We start from the raw sequence: 20,303 nt of genomic DNA, 5'->3' as shown, positions 1-20,303 counted from the left end.
GTTAATAAAGAGTATTGTGACAATAACTTATTATCCTCTTCTAATAAAATAGAAATTTTAAGTAGAAACATAACTGAACTAAGAAAAGGTGATTTTGATAAAGTTACAACTAAAACATTACAACTAAATGAAACAAGTTAATGAAAATCTAATTAAAGAAATCATTAAATCAGCAAATGAAGTCACAAATACTGTTAACTTTTGTAATAAAGTTGCTGCTGATACTATCTCCAAAAATAATCAATTAAAACAAGAATTTGATAATAATAAATTTAATCAAAATATTACTAACATACATTTAGATGATATGTTTACTAATGGTCTAAGGGAAATGAAAGAATACAATAAATCTCTTAGAGGTGTTATAAAACAATATATAATTTCTATACTTTTACGAAGTAAGTTACTTGATAGTAAAGAGCAAGATAGACTTGAGATGCATTATGGATTTAAACAAGAAGATATAACGAAAGAAATAGAAAGTATTTTTACTAATGAAAATGAGTCAGCCAACAGCACCGAGTGAGAGCTTATTGTATCCAGATTTATCATCAGTATCAGAACGGTTGATGCGCGAAGCTGCTGCTGTCAATGAACAGCAGATAAATGAAAAGATTCAAGCTAAAAATAAATTTAACAACAATATTAACATTATAAAAGATATTAGAAATTATTATGAAACTGAAACTAATAATTATGATAAGAAGTTAAGTAGATATAAAAATTATATTAACGTAGCTGAGATAACAGAAATACTATTATCATCAATTGCAACAACAGCAACAACAACATTAGTTGCATTAACAGGTATAGGATTACCTTATTCTATACCCACAGCTTTTGCTACAGCAACTGTTTGTGGTTCATTATCAAAAACAATTAATACTAAAATAAGAGATAAAATTATAAAGTATTCACAAATGTATATTCTAGCTAAACAGTTTAGTGATAAATTTAATAAACTATATACTAAATCAATGAATGATAATAAAATAGATAATGATGAATATAATGAATTAGTCAAGGTAAATGAGGATTATAAGAAGAACAAGAAAAATAAATTAAGTGTTTTTTTAAACTAAAGTTATTAGTGTTTAGTAATAACAATGTCTTTAGTAATAATAATATTAGTATAAATATTTACCGATAATCGTAATCATAAACATAAACATAAATATAATCATAATCAAATAATTATCTTTTCTTTGTACCTAAGTATAAACATCTTCCTTTTTGTACTACCTTTATACCTACACCAGTAGTTGCAAATTTAATTAAATCAGGTGTGGCTGATAAAGCAGCTCTAGGGTTTCTAGATGCCGCTGCAGTTCCTATTTTACTTGCAATCTCTAATGCTCTTATTGGATTATTAGCAACTTTCTTTCCAAAGTTAACTGTAGCTTTACCAACACTTTTAAAGAAATCTTTCAATCCCTCTGCTTCTATTGTTGCATCAGATACTGTCATTGATTTAATCCTTCCACATTTAGTGCAGGATCCTCTTAACATTTTAGTACCTTTGGCTGAGATCTGTGAAGCGGGTTCCCCGATAACTCCTCTTATGTTATTAGTGCCACTAAAATGTCTGCCACCAAGACAATATGAATTGGTTTTGAACTTATTTAAAAGACTCATTTCTATAAAAAATAATGGAAGTTAAAAAGTATAATCCTTTTGTTAAGACTAAGCCTACGGGTTTCACCCGCGAGCGAAGCTCGAAGACTAAGCCTAAGATTAAACCCAAACCACAAACTAAACTTGAAGCTAGAGGCTTATCTCTAGAGAATAAAAAGAAATTAGATACTATTTATGCTAAAGGTTTTGTTAAGACTAGTAGGAAACAATGATAAGGACTTTAATTATAATTATATCTATGATATGATATCAACCATCTTATTACCATCACTACTAACACTAATAGCCTTTCTAGTTAATACTAATGCATGACATATAACATCGGCAACTGCAGCACTAAATTTAAAATTAAGTTGTATTGGTTGTGGACCTATATGATCACTTTGATATCTAGTATCAAATACATATATTCTATAACTACTTTTGAATGTTCTATGATTTATATACGGTTTTATATTATATGGTAGCCCATTATAATCTTTATTAAAGCTAACAATCTCTTTAAAAGCCTCATTATAATTATTAGTGCCATAATTAATATTCATTCTATCTTCGGAATAAAACTCACTACCAATCTTACAATAACATTCAGTAACATTCATTATGTGAAAGGTACTTGCATCATGAGTTTGTTCATTAACATTATTATTTTCAAAACCAACTATTATATATTGTGGTCTTTCCATACCACTTTCCATACCTAGATCAAACAAGAAATTAGTAGCATTAGGTACGTTCTTATAAAATGTTTTTCTTTCATAATAACCGAAGTCTATATTATTCTTTTTATTTAATCCTTTCTGTACAATACTTCTATTGTCATTACTAGGATCAATACTAGGCACACACCATGATATATCTCTAATTTCTATATTACCATCATTAGCTACTGCATCAGCACCAGCATTAATTCTATATAGAGCTCTATCATTATTATTTCTTTTTAATATTAGTTTAAATCCTAAACCATATATAATCTTTTTTAAATCATTCACAAAACCAAATAGATCACTCATCTTAACCATCATATACATATGACCTCGTTCTGCAGCAATATGGTCACCTTTAAGTTGACTATCTCTATTACCTTGATTTCTAACAAAACCACTCTCATATTCATCATCAGTACTAGTTAATAACTTATACATCAATAGATTAGGATGACAATGATCTATATATTCAATGGTCCTACCACCACTAGTTTCAAGTTTAACTGAACTAAACAATGCCATCATACCATAATTAACTAATCTAATATTAGCATTATTAGCAAATACACCCCCAGCATCATCTGATACAACAAACTCTATCTCTAGATATGAATCGTGTATATTTAAATGATTCTCTTCTCTATTGAGTATAATATTTATGTTAGTATTGATTGTATTCATTGTTGCCAGATTATTTGGTTTAAACTTTATAATCTTACTTTTGTGTATATCATTATTATAACCATAAGTTGCATCCAAATTAAAATCCATTTTTATAAACCAAAAAGTTTAACTATAATTATCAGGGAACCTGCTTCGCAGATAACTATAGCTATGACTATAACTATGGGGCTTCACAGATGTTTCACCAAAACCAAAGCTATAATTATAACTAGAAATATAATCTTATATTTGAATACAAAAAAATGACAGACAATTTAATCTTATGGGAACTACAAAAGATACATGAAGCTTTAACTAAAACTGAGGAAGAACACACACTTAACTTTAGAATGATAAAGCCAACAGAAAAGTTTAACTTTAGTGAACCTATACTTAATAAAACAAAATTAGGTTTAATTAGATTATCAGTTTATAACTCAATGTTTAATGTGAATAGAATGAGCAATCAACTCATATATGATACCCAAGGTGAAACATGGTCAAATACCCGTCTTTTAGGTATTACACCAGGTGCATATGAATTATATGAAATAGCAGAATTAATAAAAGAAGAAACTAATGGTAATGTTATAATAGAAATTGATAAGAAGACAGTGAAAAGTTTAATGGAAGTAAAACAAGGTGCAATTAACTTTGACATAGAAAATTCAATAGCCCCAATACTAGGATTTAGAAAAATAGTTTATAATAAAGGTAAATATACATCTCGGAAAATTGTTGATATTATGGGTTTTAGTAATATTAACATTCATTGTAATGTGATATCTGGTGTTAAAGATAATGGTAAGGATACAGACATATTATATACTTTTAATCTAACTGAAACACCAGGTTACTTGATAAATATTATACCAACTAATATCTTGTATCAAAATGTAACTAAAAATAGAATAGAATATATAGAGTTTCATATTAAAGATGAGCATGGAAGACCTATAGACTTTAATGGTGATGCATTAAGTTTTACTTTACATTTGATTTAGTTACAGACTTAGACTTAGACTTTACTTAGACTTAGGCTTAGACATAGACATAGTCATAGATTTAGACTAAGACTTACACTTCAACTAAACTACAAAACTCTCCGATCCCAATTAATTCTTAGTTTACCATTAATATTTTTATTTTTAGTTATATCAATGACAATGTAATTATAAGGCTCTTTCCATACCTTATTACATATATTAGCAAAATCATTATAACTAAGTTCCACATTATTAAAGAAATCTTGATATATAGATATGAGGGCTTTACCTCTCAGTTCAAATAAAATAAATAGATTACAGTTCTCTCTAACACTCTGCCTATCCAGAGAGAACAGGTTTTGATTAAGATATATCATATTACAATTATTATGTCTACCCCTACAAAAGTATTCATTAATAATTGGTTCTTTGGCTCTAACATCATCGAATATCATTAGTTTCTTTAAATCTTTGGGTAGTTTATCAGGAGATGGTAAATCTTTTATATCTTTAATAAATTCTACATTTGCTTTGCCATTATCAACACCTTCATCTGCGAAGCAGGTTCCCTGATATTGATCACCAGTAGGACCAATGATGTATAGCTTATCAAAATATATACTAGCTAGAAAGTTTTTTAATAAGAATGTCTTACCACATTCACTAGGACCAGATATTATACATCTAAAGTTATCTGGGAATTCGGCTTCAGTAATTATATCATCATCATTTAGCCATGATTGTAGATCATTATTTATATTAATAGCAATAGGATTATTATTTCTCGGGGGTGATATATCCACCTTATCAGGGAACCTGCTTTGCAGATCGGTGAATTTGCAAAACAACTCTGTTGAACCGCTTCGCTGATCAGGAAACCTGCTTTGCAGATCGGTGAATTTGCACAACAACTCTGTTGAACCGCTTCGTAGATCATTATCTTTATCATTATCATTATCAATATCATTATCATTATCTTTATCATTATCATTATCAATATCATTATCATTAACATTATCATTATCATTATCATTAACATTATCATCTGTGAAGCAGGTTCCCTGATTAACATTATCATTAGCATTATCATCAACCTTATCTTTACTACAACCTAAACAAAAACACTCATTATACATTCCTGGATATTTACATTGATTAACTAGAATATTCAAAGCATTGTTAATTCTAAATCCTCTATCAATAAGATAGATCATGTATAAACAATAAGCCCCACAATAAGATTCATCATATTGTTGTATTCTTTCATTAGAGCCTAGATTGACATACTCTTCAAAGAATAATGGAGGAGTTTCTATACCAAAACTATCAAAGTAATACACTGGACCACCTTCTCTTCTTATAACTAAAACCCAATGTGTACCTTCAGTTGGATGTAAATTTACAATAATGTTGGAGTTGGGTTCACTTATGTTATTTGGAGTCTGATCTCTCATTACAATTTCAATTGGTGTTAGACTTATATCTTTACCTATATCTTTTATTCTGATATCACTCATAGCACTATTATCAATATTAAAATTATTATTGAACTCCTCAAAAGTTAGGATAAGCATTTTCTTATAAATATTATTAATTTTTAATTATAACTCTAATTATTGCGAAGCATCGGTGGAACCGTTACACGGATGGTCGAAGACCCATAAGTCTAATTATAAGTTTAATTATAAGTCTAATTATAAGTCTAATTATAAGTCTAATTATGTCTATATTTATCTATGTTTTCATTTATAAAAATGGAGACAGGTAGCGTGGTTATAATTTTTATTTTCTTAATTATATTTTGTTTTATAGTATATGATTCAATACCGAGTAAATATGCAGAACTAGAAGAAAGCTTTGGTGGATTTATGAATAGGAGTCTAGTTAGATTTGAATATGAAAAGTCACCATTACACACTATTGTCTATGGTGGAACTGGTACGGGTAAAACATATTTTGTTAGACAATACTTAAAATTATACTCAGTCCAAAATCAAGATCCGCGAAGTGGTTACACCGATCAGGATCAAGATCAAAATCAAGATCAAGATCAAGATCAAAATCAAAATCAAGATCAAAATCAAGATCAAAAACAAAATCAAAATCAAGATCAAAATATAGTTATAGTGTGTAAAGATGACAGAGACTGGATAAATCCCGAGACTAATAAGTTTTATACTGGATTTAATAAATGTGATATGAATATGATCACAAATAAACAATATGCAAAAATTTCGAAATTGTGTAATAGTACTTGATGATATGGGTGATAAGTTAAATAAGGATATAGACTATTATTTTACAGAAGGTAGACATTATAATATTCAAATGATTGTAATGTGTCATAAACCAGCTCAAATAAATAATACAGCAAGAATGAGTTGTGATACTATTTATTTAACAACTTATAATGGATCTGATCTATTTAAAAACTTTAATGAGATATATAAATGTGAACATGACTTTAGTAAAATAATTAATGAGTTAAATAGTAACCATTATAATCGTACAGACGGAATGTCAGTTGAACTTCGTTATGGTATAATTAAATATAATAAGAAAGAAAATACTTTCATTATTATTAATAGTAATAGAACAATGATATATGATTCAAGAGTTGGTTTCCTTGATTTAAAAGCTCTCAGTTTAAAAGATGAGTTAGGAAGAGAAGATATAAATAAACTTATAGCATATATGAAACCACTCATGATAAATGCAACAGATAGAAATACTATTAGTCATGATAATTATCAGTTTTATTTTAATAAACTTCTTACATTAAAAGGTATTAAAATACAGAATGATGTTTTAACTCAGGAAGTGGTTAAAGCAAATGGTCTTAGATTATTTTCAACTAGAACATGTACTTGTTCTATTCAATGTTGAATAGAACAAGTACATTATTGAACTATGGATTTGGCAGAAATCAAGATCAAGATCAAGATCTGGAACAGGAAAGGGAATATACAGATGGAGAAACATGGTCGAAGACCCATCAGCGAAGCAGTTATACACAAAAATATACTGGAATTTTAAATGAAGAGGGACGAGAGAATTTAAACAGTCTATATGTAAATAATGAAGAATTTAGAAATGAAATTATAAATTATGTTAAAAGTAAAATGCAATTAAACCTTGAAGCAATTTTAGATAAGAGATGTAAAACTAATATACTCAATACGTTAGGAAATAAATATTTAGCAGAGTGTATCAAATCTAAAGATAATACTAAAGATGTAATTGAGATATTGGCTAAATATATATGTTGAGTATAATTGAAATCAGTGAACGAACTTTTCGTGGTTTACCAAACTGTTTCGCAGATTTGACCAGTTATAAATGGTTATAAAATGTTTAGAGTGTAACTATAAATGTGGAAACACTGCTTGTTTAAAATATCATTACGAATCATGTCATAAAGATAAAATTGATAAATGTATATGTGGTAATATAACAATAAGTGCTATTTGTGCTAATGATTTTTCTCCATGGGGTTGTTCTTTAAAAAATGAATCTAGCTCTAGTTCTGGTTCCGGTTCTAGCTCAAGTTCTAGCTCTAGCTCTAACTCTAGTTCTGATTCTGGTTCTAGCTCTAACTCTAGTTCTGATTCTGGTTCTAGCTCTAGTTCTGGTTCTGGTTCTGATTCTAGTTATAACACCAGTTCTAACTCTAACTATAACTCAGTCCCTAACCTTAACCCTAACCCTAATCCTAACCCTAACCCTAATCCTAACCCTAACTATAACTCAGAAGTATTATTCAGTGAAAGGGACGAAGTCCTTGGTACCCCAACTGCCCCGCAGATCAGAAATTGTAACAAATGTAATTATATAAAACCACTAACTGATTTTGATGAGAGTAAGTATACATGTAGAAGTTGTACTTCAGCTAAAGTTAATTGTCCATATTGTGCTTCTATTGTGAGATATGATGGGATACGAACCCATGTAAAGAAACAGCATCCAGGTGTAGAATTAACTAAAGGATTTAGTAGAAATCTAACTGAAAAACAAAGTTCTAGAACTGAAAGTACTTTAGCCATTAGGCAAAATGAAGAAGATTGCTCATGTAAATATTATGATTTTGTATTATTTCTTATTAATAATGGAATAAATATAGAAAAAGTAAAAGAAAATATAAATTTATTGAAAAGTATAGATAATTTGAAATAAAAGTATAAAAAATATTAAAAGGGAATCACTCCTTAAGAGTGAAAAGAGCGATATTCTCTACTGGGGGATCACTCCGAATAAGAGTGAATCGCTCTTAAAGAGTGAAATGTAAATTTTGCTTTAATTTTTTAATTTTTTTATCTTATTTTTAATTTAAATTAATTCTGATTAATTATTGATCCAATATAGAGAGAATATAGAGAGAATATTCAAGAAGACATTGAAAAAAAAACACTTATCACTGTGTTTCCACCGATCTCAGTGTTTTTGACTGTATACCCATCACAGTGTGTCCCATATACAGTCTCACAGCAGGGATAATCTGCGAAGCAGTTTCACTGATCCTTTTTAAGAACTGTGAGTTTGGTTTTTTTTGTTTTTTTTTATCTCACTTAGTTTCATAGTTTTTTTTTCATCAGAATCCTGAAAGGCGGCATCGCCTATCGGGGGACGTTCACTGGAGTCAGTGAGGAAGGAACCCCAAACCTTCCATTTGCTAAAGCAACTTAACTAGAATCGATGATTTAACCACTACGCCAAGTGAGACAGGAAGTTTTAGTTTTAGATTGGTTAAATATTGATTAGAGGAATATGAAAATTTTAATTATTTTAATATTTTCATTGTTTGTTCAAGTTTTTTCGCAATTTGGTTTTACGTGCTTCTTAGTTTTATACTAGTACTGGGATACGTCCACCGGAGTCGGTGGGGATCTGCGAAGCAGTTTTACTGATAGAACCCGAACTATCGGTGAAACCGCTTCACGGATCCGTCTGATAATGGTTAATTACCAGCTTAACTCTGTACTAGTGGTTTGCACTAAGTGAGACAAGAATTGATAGTTTTTAATTGTATAAGAAGTGAATATAGAGTGAATATGTAGTAGTGTAAAAAACAGGGAAATTAAATAGCAGACGACTTGGTTTATTTTCCGAATATGTATATGTCTCCATGGCTCGGGGGCCCGGAGGCCACCATATACACATTACTTTGTCGTTATACTTTTATCGTTATACTTTAAGCAAATGAATTGTGGGATGATAACATGAGAAATAATCAAGAGTTAAGCGCCAGGTGAGTTAAGTCCCGAATTATGTTCATATTTTTAGGAAACCCTTTTCCAAAAGAGGTTTAGGCTGTACTTAAATTGATTTACAAACGTAGCTGATTGCCGTCAATGTTAACAGAGCAGCAACAGCGGGATTGTCAAATGAGCATACAAAAATTGAATTATGGGTCAGAAATGAAATCGAAAGCCGAAACTGCATAAATTTGTAAGATAAGTACATTAGGCGATACCAGAACAAAATACCCAATTTTTCAAGAAATACCTAGTTAACCCAATATTCCGCCCAATTTGGTTACAATTAACGGAATGACTATTTTGCATTAATTTAAAATGTAATAGCCACATTTATGCCTTATCGGCCCCGTAGCACAAAAGAATATGAAACTATCATAAGCAAGCACGAGATCAAATTAACCAAGTAAATATGCCGAAAAAATGTTTCCAATACCAACTGCTAATTTGTAATCCGACTATTGAACGTAGATAGAGTAGGAATAAATTTTCAAATAGAAATATGGTTTTGCGTATTTTGGCATTATAATTATTTCGACTCTGGTTGAAATATCATTTATCTATTATGGTTTTGCGTATTTTGTCATTATAATTATTTCGACTCTGGTTGAAATATCATTTATCCATTATGGTTTTGCGTATTTTGTCATTATAATTATTTTGACTCTGGTTGAAATATCATTTATCCATTATGGTTTTGCGTATTTTGTCATTATAATTATTTCGACTCTGGTTGAAATATCATTTATCCATTATGGTTTTGCGTATTTTGTCATTATAATTATTTTGACTCTGGTTGAAATATCATTTATCCATTATGGTTTTGCGTATTTTGTCATTATAATTATTTCGACTCTGGTTGAAATATCATTTATCCATTATGGTTTTGCGTATTTTGTCATTATAATTATTTCGACTCTGGTTGAAATATCATTTATCCATTATGGTTTTGCGTATTTTGTCATTATAATTATTTCGACTCTGGTTGAAATATCATTTATCCATTATGGTTTTGCGTATTTTGTCATTATAATTACTTCGACTCTGGTTGAAATATCATTTATCCATTATGGTTTTGCGTATTTTGTCATTATAATTATTTCGACTCTGGTTGAAATATCATTTATCCATTATGGTTTTGCGTATTTTGTCATTATAATTATTTTGACTCTGGTTGAAATATCATTTATCCATTATGGTTTTGCGTATTTTGTCATTATAATTATTTCGACTCTGGTTGAAATATCATTTATCCATTATGGTTTTGCGTATTTTGTCATTATAATTATTTCGACTCTGGTTGAAATATCATTTATCCATTATGGTTTTGCGTATTTTGTCATTATAATTATTTCGACTCTGGTTGAAATATCATTTATCCATTATGGTTTTGCGTATTTTGTCATTATAATTATTTCGACTCTGGTTGAAATATCATTTATCCATTATGGTTTTGCGTATTTTGTCATTATAATTATTTCGACTCTGGTTGAAATATCATTTATCCATTATGGTTTTGCGTATTTTGTCATTATAATTATTTTGACTCTGGTTGAAATATCATTTATCTATTGGACTACTGTTTTAAACGCCTACGTATCAACGGTTTCAGTCTCTGGCCTATCAACCTTGTTTCACTCAATAAATAACAAGATTTAAAAAAAGAACATTGCTAATTTCCTCTGATACACATAAGAATAAAATGCAAATGGTAAAAGAGGCAGTGTAAAGTTAAGAATATAACATTATGTAAAATTATAAAATCATTAAATTACTTAACTAAAAATTTGACCTTACATTAGTAAAAAATGGATTAAAAAATACGAGCAAAAAATGTTCTCAATTTTATATGTACATCTGGTTATTTTTGAACAGATTGACTTGTGATTTGCATGATTACCTTCTGCATGAGCGGATTTTCGTCCAAGTCATCGTCTCCCAACAAGGGCTCATCCTCAGAAGACGACGTGTCCTCATTCACAAGCTCACCATATGCCGTCTTAAACACACATCTCACAATCATCACAGCTATACAACAGTTTATAATAATTGTTATTATATTGGCTGAACAGATTTAATCATGATTATTTCATAATCAACGCATAACATTATTCCCTTTCTGGCCATACTCACTGTTTTCCATAATGATGATAGACTTAGGAAGTTATTTTGCTGGCAAAGTCGAAACATAGGCGGCAGATTGCCAAAAAATAGCTGCGAGAGCATTGTAAACCTGTGAAATGACAATGAAAAACATGACCGACAAAGAACGGTTTTTAAACATATTGCTGGGATGTCATAACTTGGTTTCAAGAATTTGCGTAACTTATGTGTTGCTTCTATTAGTTGCCCTCAAATAACCTTCATTTTTGAGTGGGATATCCTCAGTTAACCCTAAATCCGTCAATCGAAGTAATCAGAAGTCTCTTTGAGAGTTAAAAAGTCATCTTTGAGAATGAGGTAAGTTAGCGTGTGACCAAAAACTTGAAAAAACTCGCTCGAATAGGAGAGGAAAAAGATGCCAACCACACAACTGTCAAAATAAATTGCATTAATGTATGTATGAACGAACCAAACGCAGATTGGTAGTTACCGCGACCTCATATAATCGGGGAAAAATCTTGACGACGCAGAATTCCGGAGACGAATCGAAGCGTCGACTCTTCCAGATAAAACAACCAAACCAAGATCAATGTGATCCCTATTCAACATACTGTTGAACAGGCACATGAGGATCTATCAAAAAATGAATTTGACACGCAAAGAGAACGTGATTGAAGTAAACACCATCATTTTGAAATAGCAAACATAACCGACTAAACGTCGGAAGAATTGCTCTTGAACGACTAGTGGGAGCTCTAATCAATTGCAGCTTCAGTCGGTGGGGGGGTAGCCTAAATGGGACTAAGAAGTTCTATAGTGGGCTTCAAATAACCACATTAGAGGTTAACATATACCACTATTAAGATTTAAAGTTAAAAAATGACACCAGTTTCGGCGCATTTTTTATTTGCCTCATAGTATTAAATTGCCGCCAATTGAGTTCAGTTGCTTGAAATTGTGATTGAGAGAGAATTTTAGATCACGCGAAATGCAAAAAGTCAAGGGCGTAAAAGTCACTCGAAAAGTCAAAACCGTCAAGCGAAAATTTTGCATAAAAAAAAGACACACACGTTTACAATAATTGCTATGAACTGCGTTCAAGAGCAATTAATAACATTTATCTGCTGTAATTTAAAACATACCCGGCAGATTGCCGGAAAATAGCCGCTGTTGATTCCAATAAGCATGATTGGGATTGAAATAACAGAAGATATTGAAAAAAAAATTTTTGTACAAAAACATTTTTTAAGTCCGATTTATTTTGATGGCATTTCGTAGTTGAACATACTTCTGTTTCTTAGAGAGAGGCTGCAGGGGCTACTATCAATAACAATAAGCATTAGAGATGGTAACTAAGACTTATAGGAACGACGTTCAAATAGTGGGCATCTAAAATTGGGCTTTATGGGTTTATCCCGTTTCTACTTCTGATTTCAATTTTTTATACTGACTCTGTTCATTTTGAATTGCTTTGCTGAGCAACTGATGTTCAAAATCACTTTTAGCAGAATGAGAGAAGAGAGAAACTAGCCTAGAGAAGTCAAAAAGATTTCACGCAAAATGTTGAAAAGGCGGCAAAACGAGGTAAAGCGAAACATTTTTTTATTCGACGAAGTTAAAAAGAATAGGAGCGCTATAATAGCCGGCTAAGATGAGCGCGGCTATTAATGAATACTAATTAAAGCTCTCAGCAAACATCGAGGAAAAAATAAACGCACCTCAAAAAAACGAAAGCCTTGAATTGAAATAAGTGAGGTAAAATTAAATGCAATATTTTTGCAACAGTATGCATAATTGCAAACATGATATCAAATAACGTTGAACAAAATCTAAAACGATCAAAGCTAAATGACTGAAAATTTGAACTCATAAAATTACCGTGGCATGAATTCCGCTCTTTGAAATCCAAATAAGTGCAAATCGTCCAAGACAGAACAATTTTTGAGGAAAGTCAAAGTCACGTAACAATAAACAACTAACTTGACAAAAAAGATTTTTACTGTATTTATTAAAGTTCTCACCAAATATCAAGGAAAAGTTATAACATAGCTGCCAGATTGCCAGAAAATAGCCGCAATAGCTTTGTAGATCTGCAGTCTCAAAAAGGAAGTAAAAAAAGTAAATTTATTCCTTCCATCCAAGGCCGAGATGTTAAATTTTGATTACGAATCTGTATAACTTATTGCTGCTTTTATTAGCTGCACTTAAATAACCTTCAATTAGAGTGATATACACTCAATTGACCGTATCTTCTTGAATCAAAGTATGGAAAAGACAGTTTCAGAGGGAGAGTCATTTTTGAGGGTGAGGTAAGTCACGTGTGACCAAAAATTTAATCACGCCAATGGACAAAAAAACTAGCTCCACTAAGAGTGAAAAATGACGTCACGCACGCAATTCAGTTGAAATTGCATGAACGAATGAACGCAAAGCATATTTGAAGTGATTGTGACGTCACGGTCGTAACAAAGATCTTAACGACGAAATAAAAAACATAGCAGGACAAGTCCTGCATAACAAATCAAAGAACTGAGTTGGCTTTGACCTGACAAAAAATAAGCCGTGTTAGATGTCCATTGAGAACAATCAGTTTGACACCATTGAGATAAAAAAAATCAGCAAAAGAATAAAAACGCAGAACTATTTTTTACGGAAATGGTCAAAATAAAAAAAGACTTCTAAGAACTCATGTCACTAATTAAATTCACTTGTTTCTCATTATAAACCGATGGAACCTGTCATTAATGAGGTTAAGCGATCAGACAGCAATAACTTCAATAAATAATTGCAAAACTAAAGAAATTCAATACTTTTGAGTATAAGTCAAAGAAAGCCAAAAAAAATTTTTTTTGAGTATAAGTCAAAGAAAGCCTAAAAAAAAGATTTTAAACAAAAACAAAAGCTTTTTTAGATACCAAGAAAAACAGTCAATAATGAGACAAAGATATTAGATTGAAAAGTTAACAAAAAAACTCGCAAAACTCGAAAATTCTTTAAAAAAAAATTGCTTGAAAACAATTGATGTCAAATTCCTAGAAGCCATCAACTTTCAACAGAAACAATTTAGTCGACTAAAAAAACTCTATTAGCAACCTCTAAGGCCTGTTGTCAATGAGAACAAACAACAAAACAAAAATTTCGAAAGCAAATCGCAAAATCAAAATTTATCGCAGTTTTTGCAAAAAAGTAGTGTCAAAGTCATGAAAATTAATAAGGCATTAACTCGGACCATTAATTAGGTTCCTTTGCGCCTCATCATCAACCAACGAAATATGTCATTGAAGATACTAGGAGATAAGACAACAGAAACAAATTTCGAAAGTGGGCAAAATCAAATTTTCCTTAATGTTTTTGACAAAAATTGTCCAGGTAATAAAAAGTTAAGTAAAGGCTGGATGAATTCCAGCAATTTCACATAGGCGCAATTAGAACACATATTATCATACTGAATGCACTCAAAGGAAAAGAAACTCTAATTGACGCACGTGAAAAAAACCCTCTCAAAAATAGAAAACTTATTCAAACACCAATTTCTGACTCTACTTTAAAGGTAGTTTGAAAAAATCACGCCTTAAATCTACTCTAGGTTTCGCTCCCTTAAGAACTTCAGCGTGACTAAAATCACCACTATAAAATAACTTCTCACTGACGTGAAAAAGTCAGAAAAGCGTGAACAGATCTTTAAAAAAAGAGCACACCAATACAATCCAAACTCTTTGGATTGTAAAAAACATAGCAGGACAAGACCTGACGCACAATTCAGAGAATTTTCGATGACAAATTAAAAGACTAGACCTAGAACAGACTATGAGTGAAATGAGAAAAACATTTCGGAAAAAATCACATAAAAAATTAAAAACAGAAAATCAAAGTTAAAATGCTGCATGTGAACAAAAACCCAATAGCGAGAAAAGGAAATTTGTTTTAACAAAAACTAGGCCTAGAATGAACTATGAATGGATTGAAAAAAAATAATAAGAAAAAAATTGATCCAAAAGCTCGAAAAAACAGTAAAAATCAAAGTGAAATTGCCGCATGTGAACGAAAAATCATAAGCGAGAAAGCGATTTTTGTTAAAACGCCGTTTCCCCGCTCTACTTTAAAATTAGAGCTAAAAATTCACGCCACAAAACCACTCGCTTTTTGCTCCACTTCCTCTTTCGTCGTGACCAAAATCACTACACCAGTTTGAATTCAAAAATCATGAAAATGTGAACAGATCTTAAAAAACATAGCCGCCAGATTGCCGGAAAATAGCTGAGATAGACAATTGGGGCCTTCCAAGAATTGAGACAACTAAAGAAACATAACCGACTAACGTCGGGCGAATCGCTCTCAAACGACCGGCGAGCGGTTGGCTTCGTCAGTAGCTAGCCACGGGGGGACCAGTGGCTGATGGGGGCAACACTGGGTTGGGGGGGGGGCAACAGCGCGGTGGGAGTGGAGGCAATAGTGGGGGTGGGGGTGGGAGGTCAATAGTGGGGGTGGGGGTGGGGGTGGGGGGGTCTCAACCTCTAAGAACCGCCCTTCACACCATAAGTATAAGTCTCTAAAGCAGTTTGAGCTGAAACAGAGCTGAAAGGCTCTAAGAGCACTTAATGCCCGCTGGGTGCTACCTGTTTATCCCATTTTTGAGGAAAAGTCAAAAGCGTCAGACGAAAAATTGGTCAAGCTAAAAATCGCATTAAAAAAAGACCGACAGGACTAACAACATAACCGACTAAACGTCGGAAGAATTGCTCTTGAACGACTAGTGGGAGCTCTAATCAATTGCAGCCTGCTTCAGTCGGGGGGGGGGGGGGGGGAGGGAAGGGGAGCCTAAATGGGACTAAGAAGTTCTATAGTGGGCTTCAAATAACCACATTAGAGGTTAACATATACCACTATTAAGATTTAAAGTAAAAAATGACACCAGTTTCGGCGCACTTTTCAGTTGACTTTTAGTATTAAATTGCCGCCAATTGAGCTCAGCGGTTTGAAATTGTGATTGAGAGAGAATTTTAGATCACGCGAAATGCAAAAAGTCAAGGGCGTAAAAGTCACTCGAAAAGTCAAAATTGTCAAGCAAAAATTTTGCATAAAAAGACACACACGTTTACAATAATTGCTATGGATTACGTTTAAGATCAATTAATAATTGCTACAAACTTCGTTTGAGAGCAATTAAAAAGATAGAAAGATTGACCACCAGTCCTTTAATAGACCACTAGACTTTTTGGTTAGATTCGGACTGTCATTTTTATGAGACACATTCGCTCTATATTCGCCCGAATGGAGCTTTTTCGAAATTAACATTCGAAATCAAAGACTAAAGACTCTAATACTCAAGCACTAGGGCATATACGCTTGCCACTACTTAGATACTCTTCGAGTCGTAAACAACCAAGAGAAGGCCAATAACAGCCTCAGCTATCGCTTCGCGGCTATTAACAAACAACAATATAAATTTTGATCTAGATCTAGATCTTCTATTTAGATCGCGCAAAATACAAAAATTCAAGAACGTGAAAGCCACTCAAAAAGTCAAAACGGTCTCCAATTGGGGAACTTTGTTCGAGAGCAATTAATAATCAGAGCAACAGAACTCTATGACTCACCAATTTAGCTTTCTTTCTGATGTTTCCATTAGAGGGACTGGGCTCCAATTTCTTAGGCGCTTTCTTCTTCCGATGAGAGGAAGCCCCACTCGTTTTTGGCTGTGCATCTTTAACGTCATTTTTATCCGTCGTTGTTTCATCTCTCTTGTTGTCAGCTGTGTTTTGTGCATCAGTTGAGCATTGTGTCACTGTTCCTTTTTCATCTGACATACTCTCTGCTTTCACAATATCACTGCTTCCATTTTCCACATTCTTTACATCAGCACTTTCTGTGGAGCCGTTCAATTCATTGTCCTTTTCTTCTGATTTCACTTCAAGTGCGCTTTCTTCATCGGTGGGTTTTTCCACATCGTCAGTTTTACATTCCTCTGAGATCGTATCTTTCTTTCCATCGGTACCATTGAGGTGAGGAATTTCAACGATAACGGATTCCTCTGTCTTTTCAGCCTCCGTTTTCTCTTTTGATTCTTCGCCGTCATCATCACTTTCCTCCTCATCCTCGTTTTCTGAACAACACCAAACTCACTTCATAGACCAAAGGAAAACGCCTGAGTGGCTGATCAGCTACGTTAAAACAATATTGCGACCCAAACATCATAGAAAACGCGATCCTCACAGAATATTATCGCGCAAAGAGTAGCAGAAGAAAAGTCCAATATCTAGGAAGAGTTTTGCCAACGTTAGTAGTATAAAAAGCAGACAGGGTTCTCAACGGGGGGGGGGGGGGGGGGGGGGGGACACTATGTATTAAGATTGGAATGCGTTAAGACCCCTGCCAGCTTTGTATACTACTAACGTCTAAGTCTTACTTCAACGTAGAATTCATCGGATTCTAACAAATTATTTCCAGCCTGCCCAGTGCACGCAAAGATCACAAAAAGTAGGACGGCAAGCGTGGAAAAGTTACGCCGAAACTTCCAATCAGACAAATTTCGTGGCAAAAGACACGGCTGTAATATTAATTCCTTAAACTGAGAGAGCAATTAAGAACTGCTTCAATTCAGACAGCACACTCGAAATAAACGATTAAATTTTGAAGCAATGGCGTGAACAGATGCTTCAAATGGTGTGCAAGAACAAAAAAAACATAGCAGGACAAGTCCTGACGTACAATTCAAAGAAGTTTCATTGACTAAACAGAAAAATTAGACTTAGAATGGACAATGAGTGAATTCATAAAACCATTTTTAAAAAAAATCAGAATAAAAAATTAAGAAATAAACAGAAAATCAGTGTCAAAATGCCACATGTGAACAAAAAAACCACTAGCGCGAAATGAAAATTTAATTCAAACACAAAACTAGGCCTAGAATGAGCTGTGAATGGATTGGGAAAACCATTTAGAAAAAAATCCGATCCAAAAAATCGAAAAAACAGTAAAAGTCAGAGTGAAATTGCCGCATGTGAACAAAAAACCACTACCGAGAAACCGAATTTTTGTTCAAATACCGTTTTCTCACTCTACTTTAAAATTAGAGCGAAAAAAATTCACGCCGCAAAACCACTCGCTTTTTCGCTCCACTTCCTGTTTCGGCGTGACCAAAATCACTACTCTAATTTGACTTCAAAAATCATGAAAATGTGTGAACAGATCTTAAAAAAAAAACATAACCGGAAGAATACCGGAAGCGACTCGAAGCGTAAAAACTTGACAAAAACCCTAATTGCAGCTGAAACCATTACCTTTTTTAATAAACCATAAAATCATTACCCCCCCCCCCCCCCCCCCGGCCTGATCTAAAAATTGGTGAAATTTAAGCCACTGTCACCAAGAGAAACAAAATGCCGCAAAAATATTTATTATTGAAAACGTTTGGTAAGGATAAGTGCAAAATAATTAGGATAGTCAAAACACTGATAGTCTCAAAAAGCTGACAGGACTATCAACTGCCCTCAAATAATTCAAGATTCTAATCTCAAAAAGATCGCTAAAGCAAACGGCAGATAATAACTTAGAAACTAAATTAAATTTTTCAAAAAATAATGCTCAAAGTTAAGAATCAGAAAACTACTACAGTTAGATTTCTCATCACTGCAATTCAGAAAAAAACAACGTACACTTTTCTCGTCTTGTATATATGCTAGACAACATGATTTCAAACTAATTCAAAAATTAAAATAATCATAGATAAGCAACCGAGTAATATTTAAAGGCAAAAAAATTGTTTAAGAACAATAACAAGGTCGGAAAAATAACTAAAAAAGTAATAAGTAGCAATTCTGGAAAAGGCTTTCTAGTAAACTCTTAGTACTGCCTCATGTTGAATGAAATTAATTGCAACCCAAAGAAATGACGAAAATCTAAGAAAAAGCCGAAATCATTCAATTTGTTAATAACTAAAAAATCAATAAAACCAGTATAAATATAGGTGCCAGGACAGAGCTAAAATGATACAAGCTAGAATGTGAACAATATGGACACAAAGTAAGGAACACCGTAACAAAGACTAATTCTTGATTTTTGTAAGTTCAAATCAAAGTTTAAAAGTTTTAAAAGTTTAAAAATCAAATTTAAAAAAACAAGAAAAACTAACAACATTTCATTTTTCAGCATTCGAGACATAGAAAATACAACGATACATCCGAGACAAAATTCTATCCTCCTGAACAGATCAAAAAAAAGAAAAAGCAGAAATCAAACATACGAAACATTTTGCAAAAAAAAAGGTCAAAAAATTTTTAGGACTGCATTTATAAAAAAAAATTAAACTAATTTTCAAAAATTTAACGCTAAAAATTATTGACGTTTTTATTGAAACAAAATTAAAGCCCCTCATGTTGCACAAAAAGAATATTTCTAGTAATTAAAACCGAAATACAGACAAAAATCTGAGAAAAATAGGAAAAAAACTACCAAAATCGGATTAGCATATGTACAATTTTGTAAAACAAAATTACATCGAGGTAAAAAGAGGCATCGAGTATATGAATTGTCAACGGGAAGTTGTCATATTGACTGATTTTTGACAAAAAGACGGCTAAAAGATCCGAAAATGAAGAAAATAATAGGAAAAAAGCCAAAAATTAATTAAAAAATCAAGAAATTTATGCCAATTTTGAACTTGAAACGCGTTTTCAGGCTCTGCAAAACACTGTGCTATTAATTTCCAAGGTTTACATTTCAATATAGCATCGAATAAAAATCATTTCTACAAAAAACCAAATTACAAGCAAAAAAAAATGGGCCACTTAGACGAAAAAACGGCTAAAAACGGATATCTATATGTGCCATTCAGTCAAAAACTACTTTTCAAAGTCAAAAAGTCATTCACTAAACGCAGCGCATGATCAAAAAACTTCTCTCGCTCAGAAAAAATTAGTTCACACGGCAATTTTTCTCACTTTCGCTTTTAGGTC

At 32.2% G+C, this 20,303-nt stretch overlaps 1 protein-coding gene across 2 annotated transcripts in view; it reads right to left on the bottom strand.

Annotated features, from left to right (window-relative positions):
* Positions 1 to 20,303, bottom strand: part of LOC142339656 (uncharacterized) — a 64,424-nt gene that overhangs the window by 12,775 nt on the left and 31,346 nt on the right. For both annotated transcript variants that reach the window (XM_075389850.1, XM_075389849.1), the window contains exons 6-7: positions 16,947 to 17,452; positions 11,147 to 11,245 (exon numbers count right to left, since the gene is read on the bottom strand). In XM_075389850.1, the coding sequence (XP_075245965.1) occupies positions 11,147 to 11,245; positions 16,947 to 17,452 (605 nt within the window). The remainder of the gene's footprint in view (positions 1 to 11,146; positions 11,246 to 16,946; positions 17,453 to 20,303) is intronic.

This window comes from Convolutriloba macropyga, chromosome 5 (assembly GCF_964194025.1).
Source record: "Convolutriloba macropyga chromosome 5, txConMacr16.3, whole genome shotgun sequence".
Lineage (NCBI taxonomy): Eukaryota > Metazoa > Xenacoelomorpha > Acoela > Convolutidae > Convolutriloba > Convolutriloba macropyga.
Note: the sequence above shows the minus strand (reverse complement) of the source record. Positions and strands in the feature narration are given on the sequence as shown.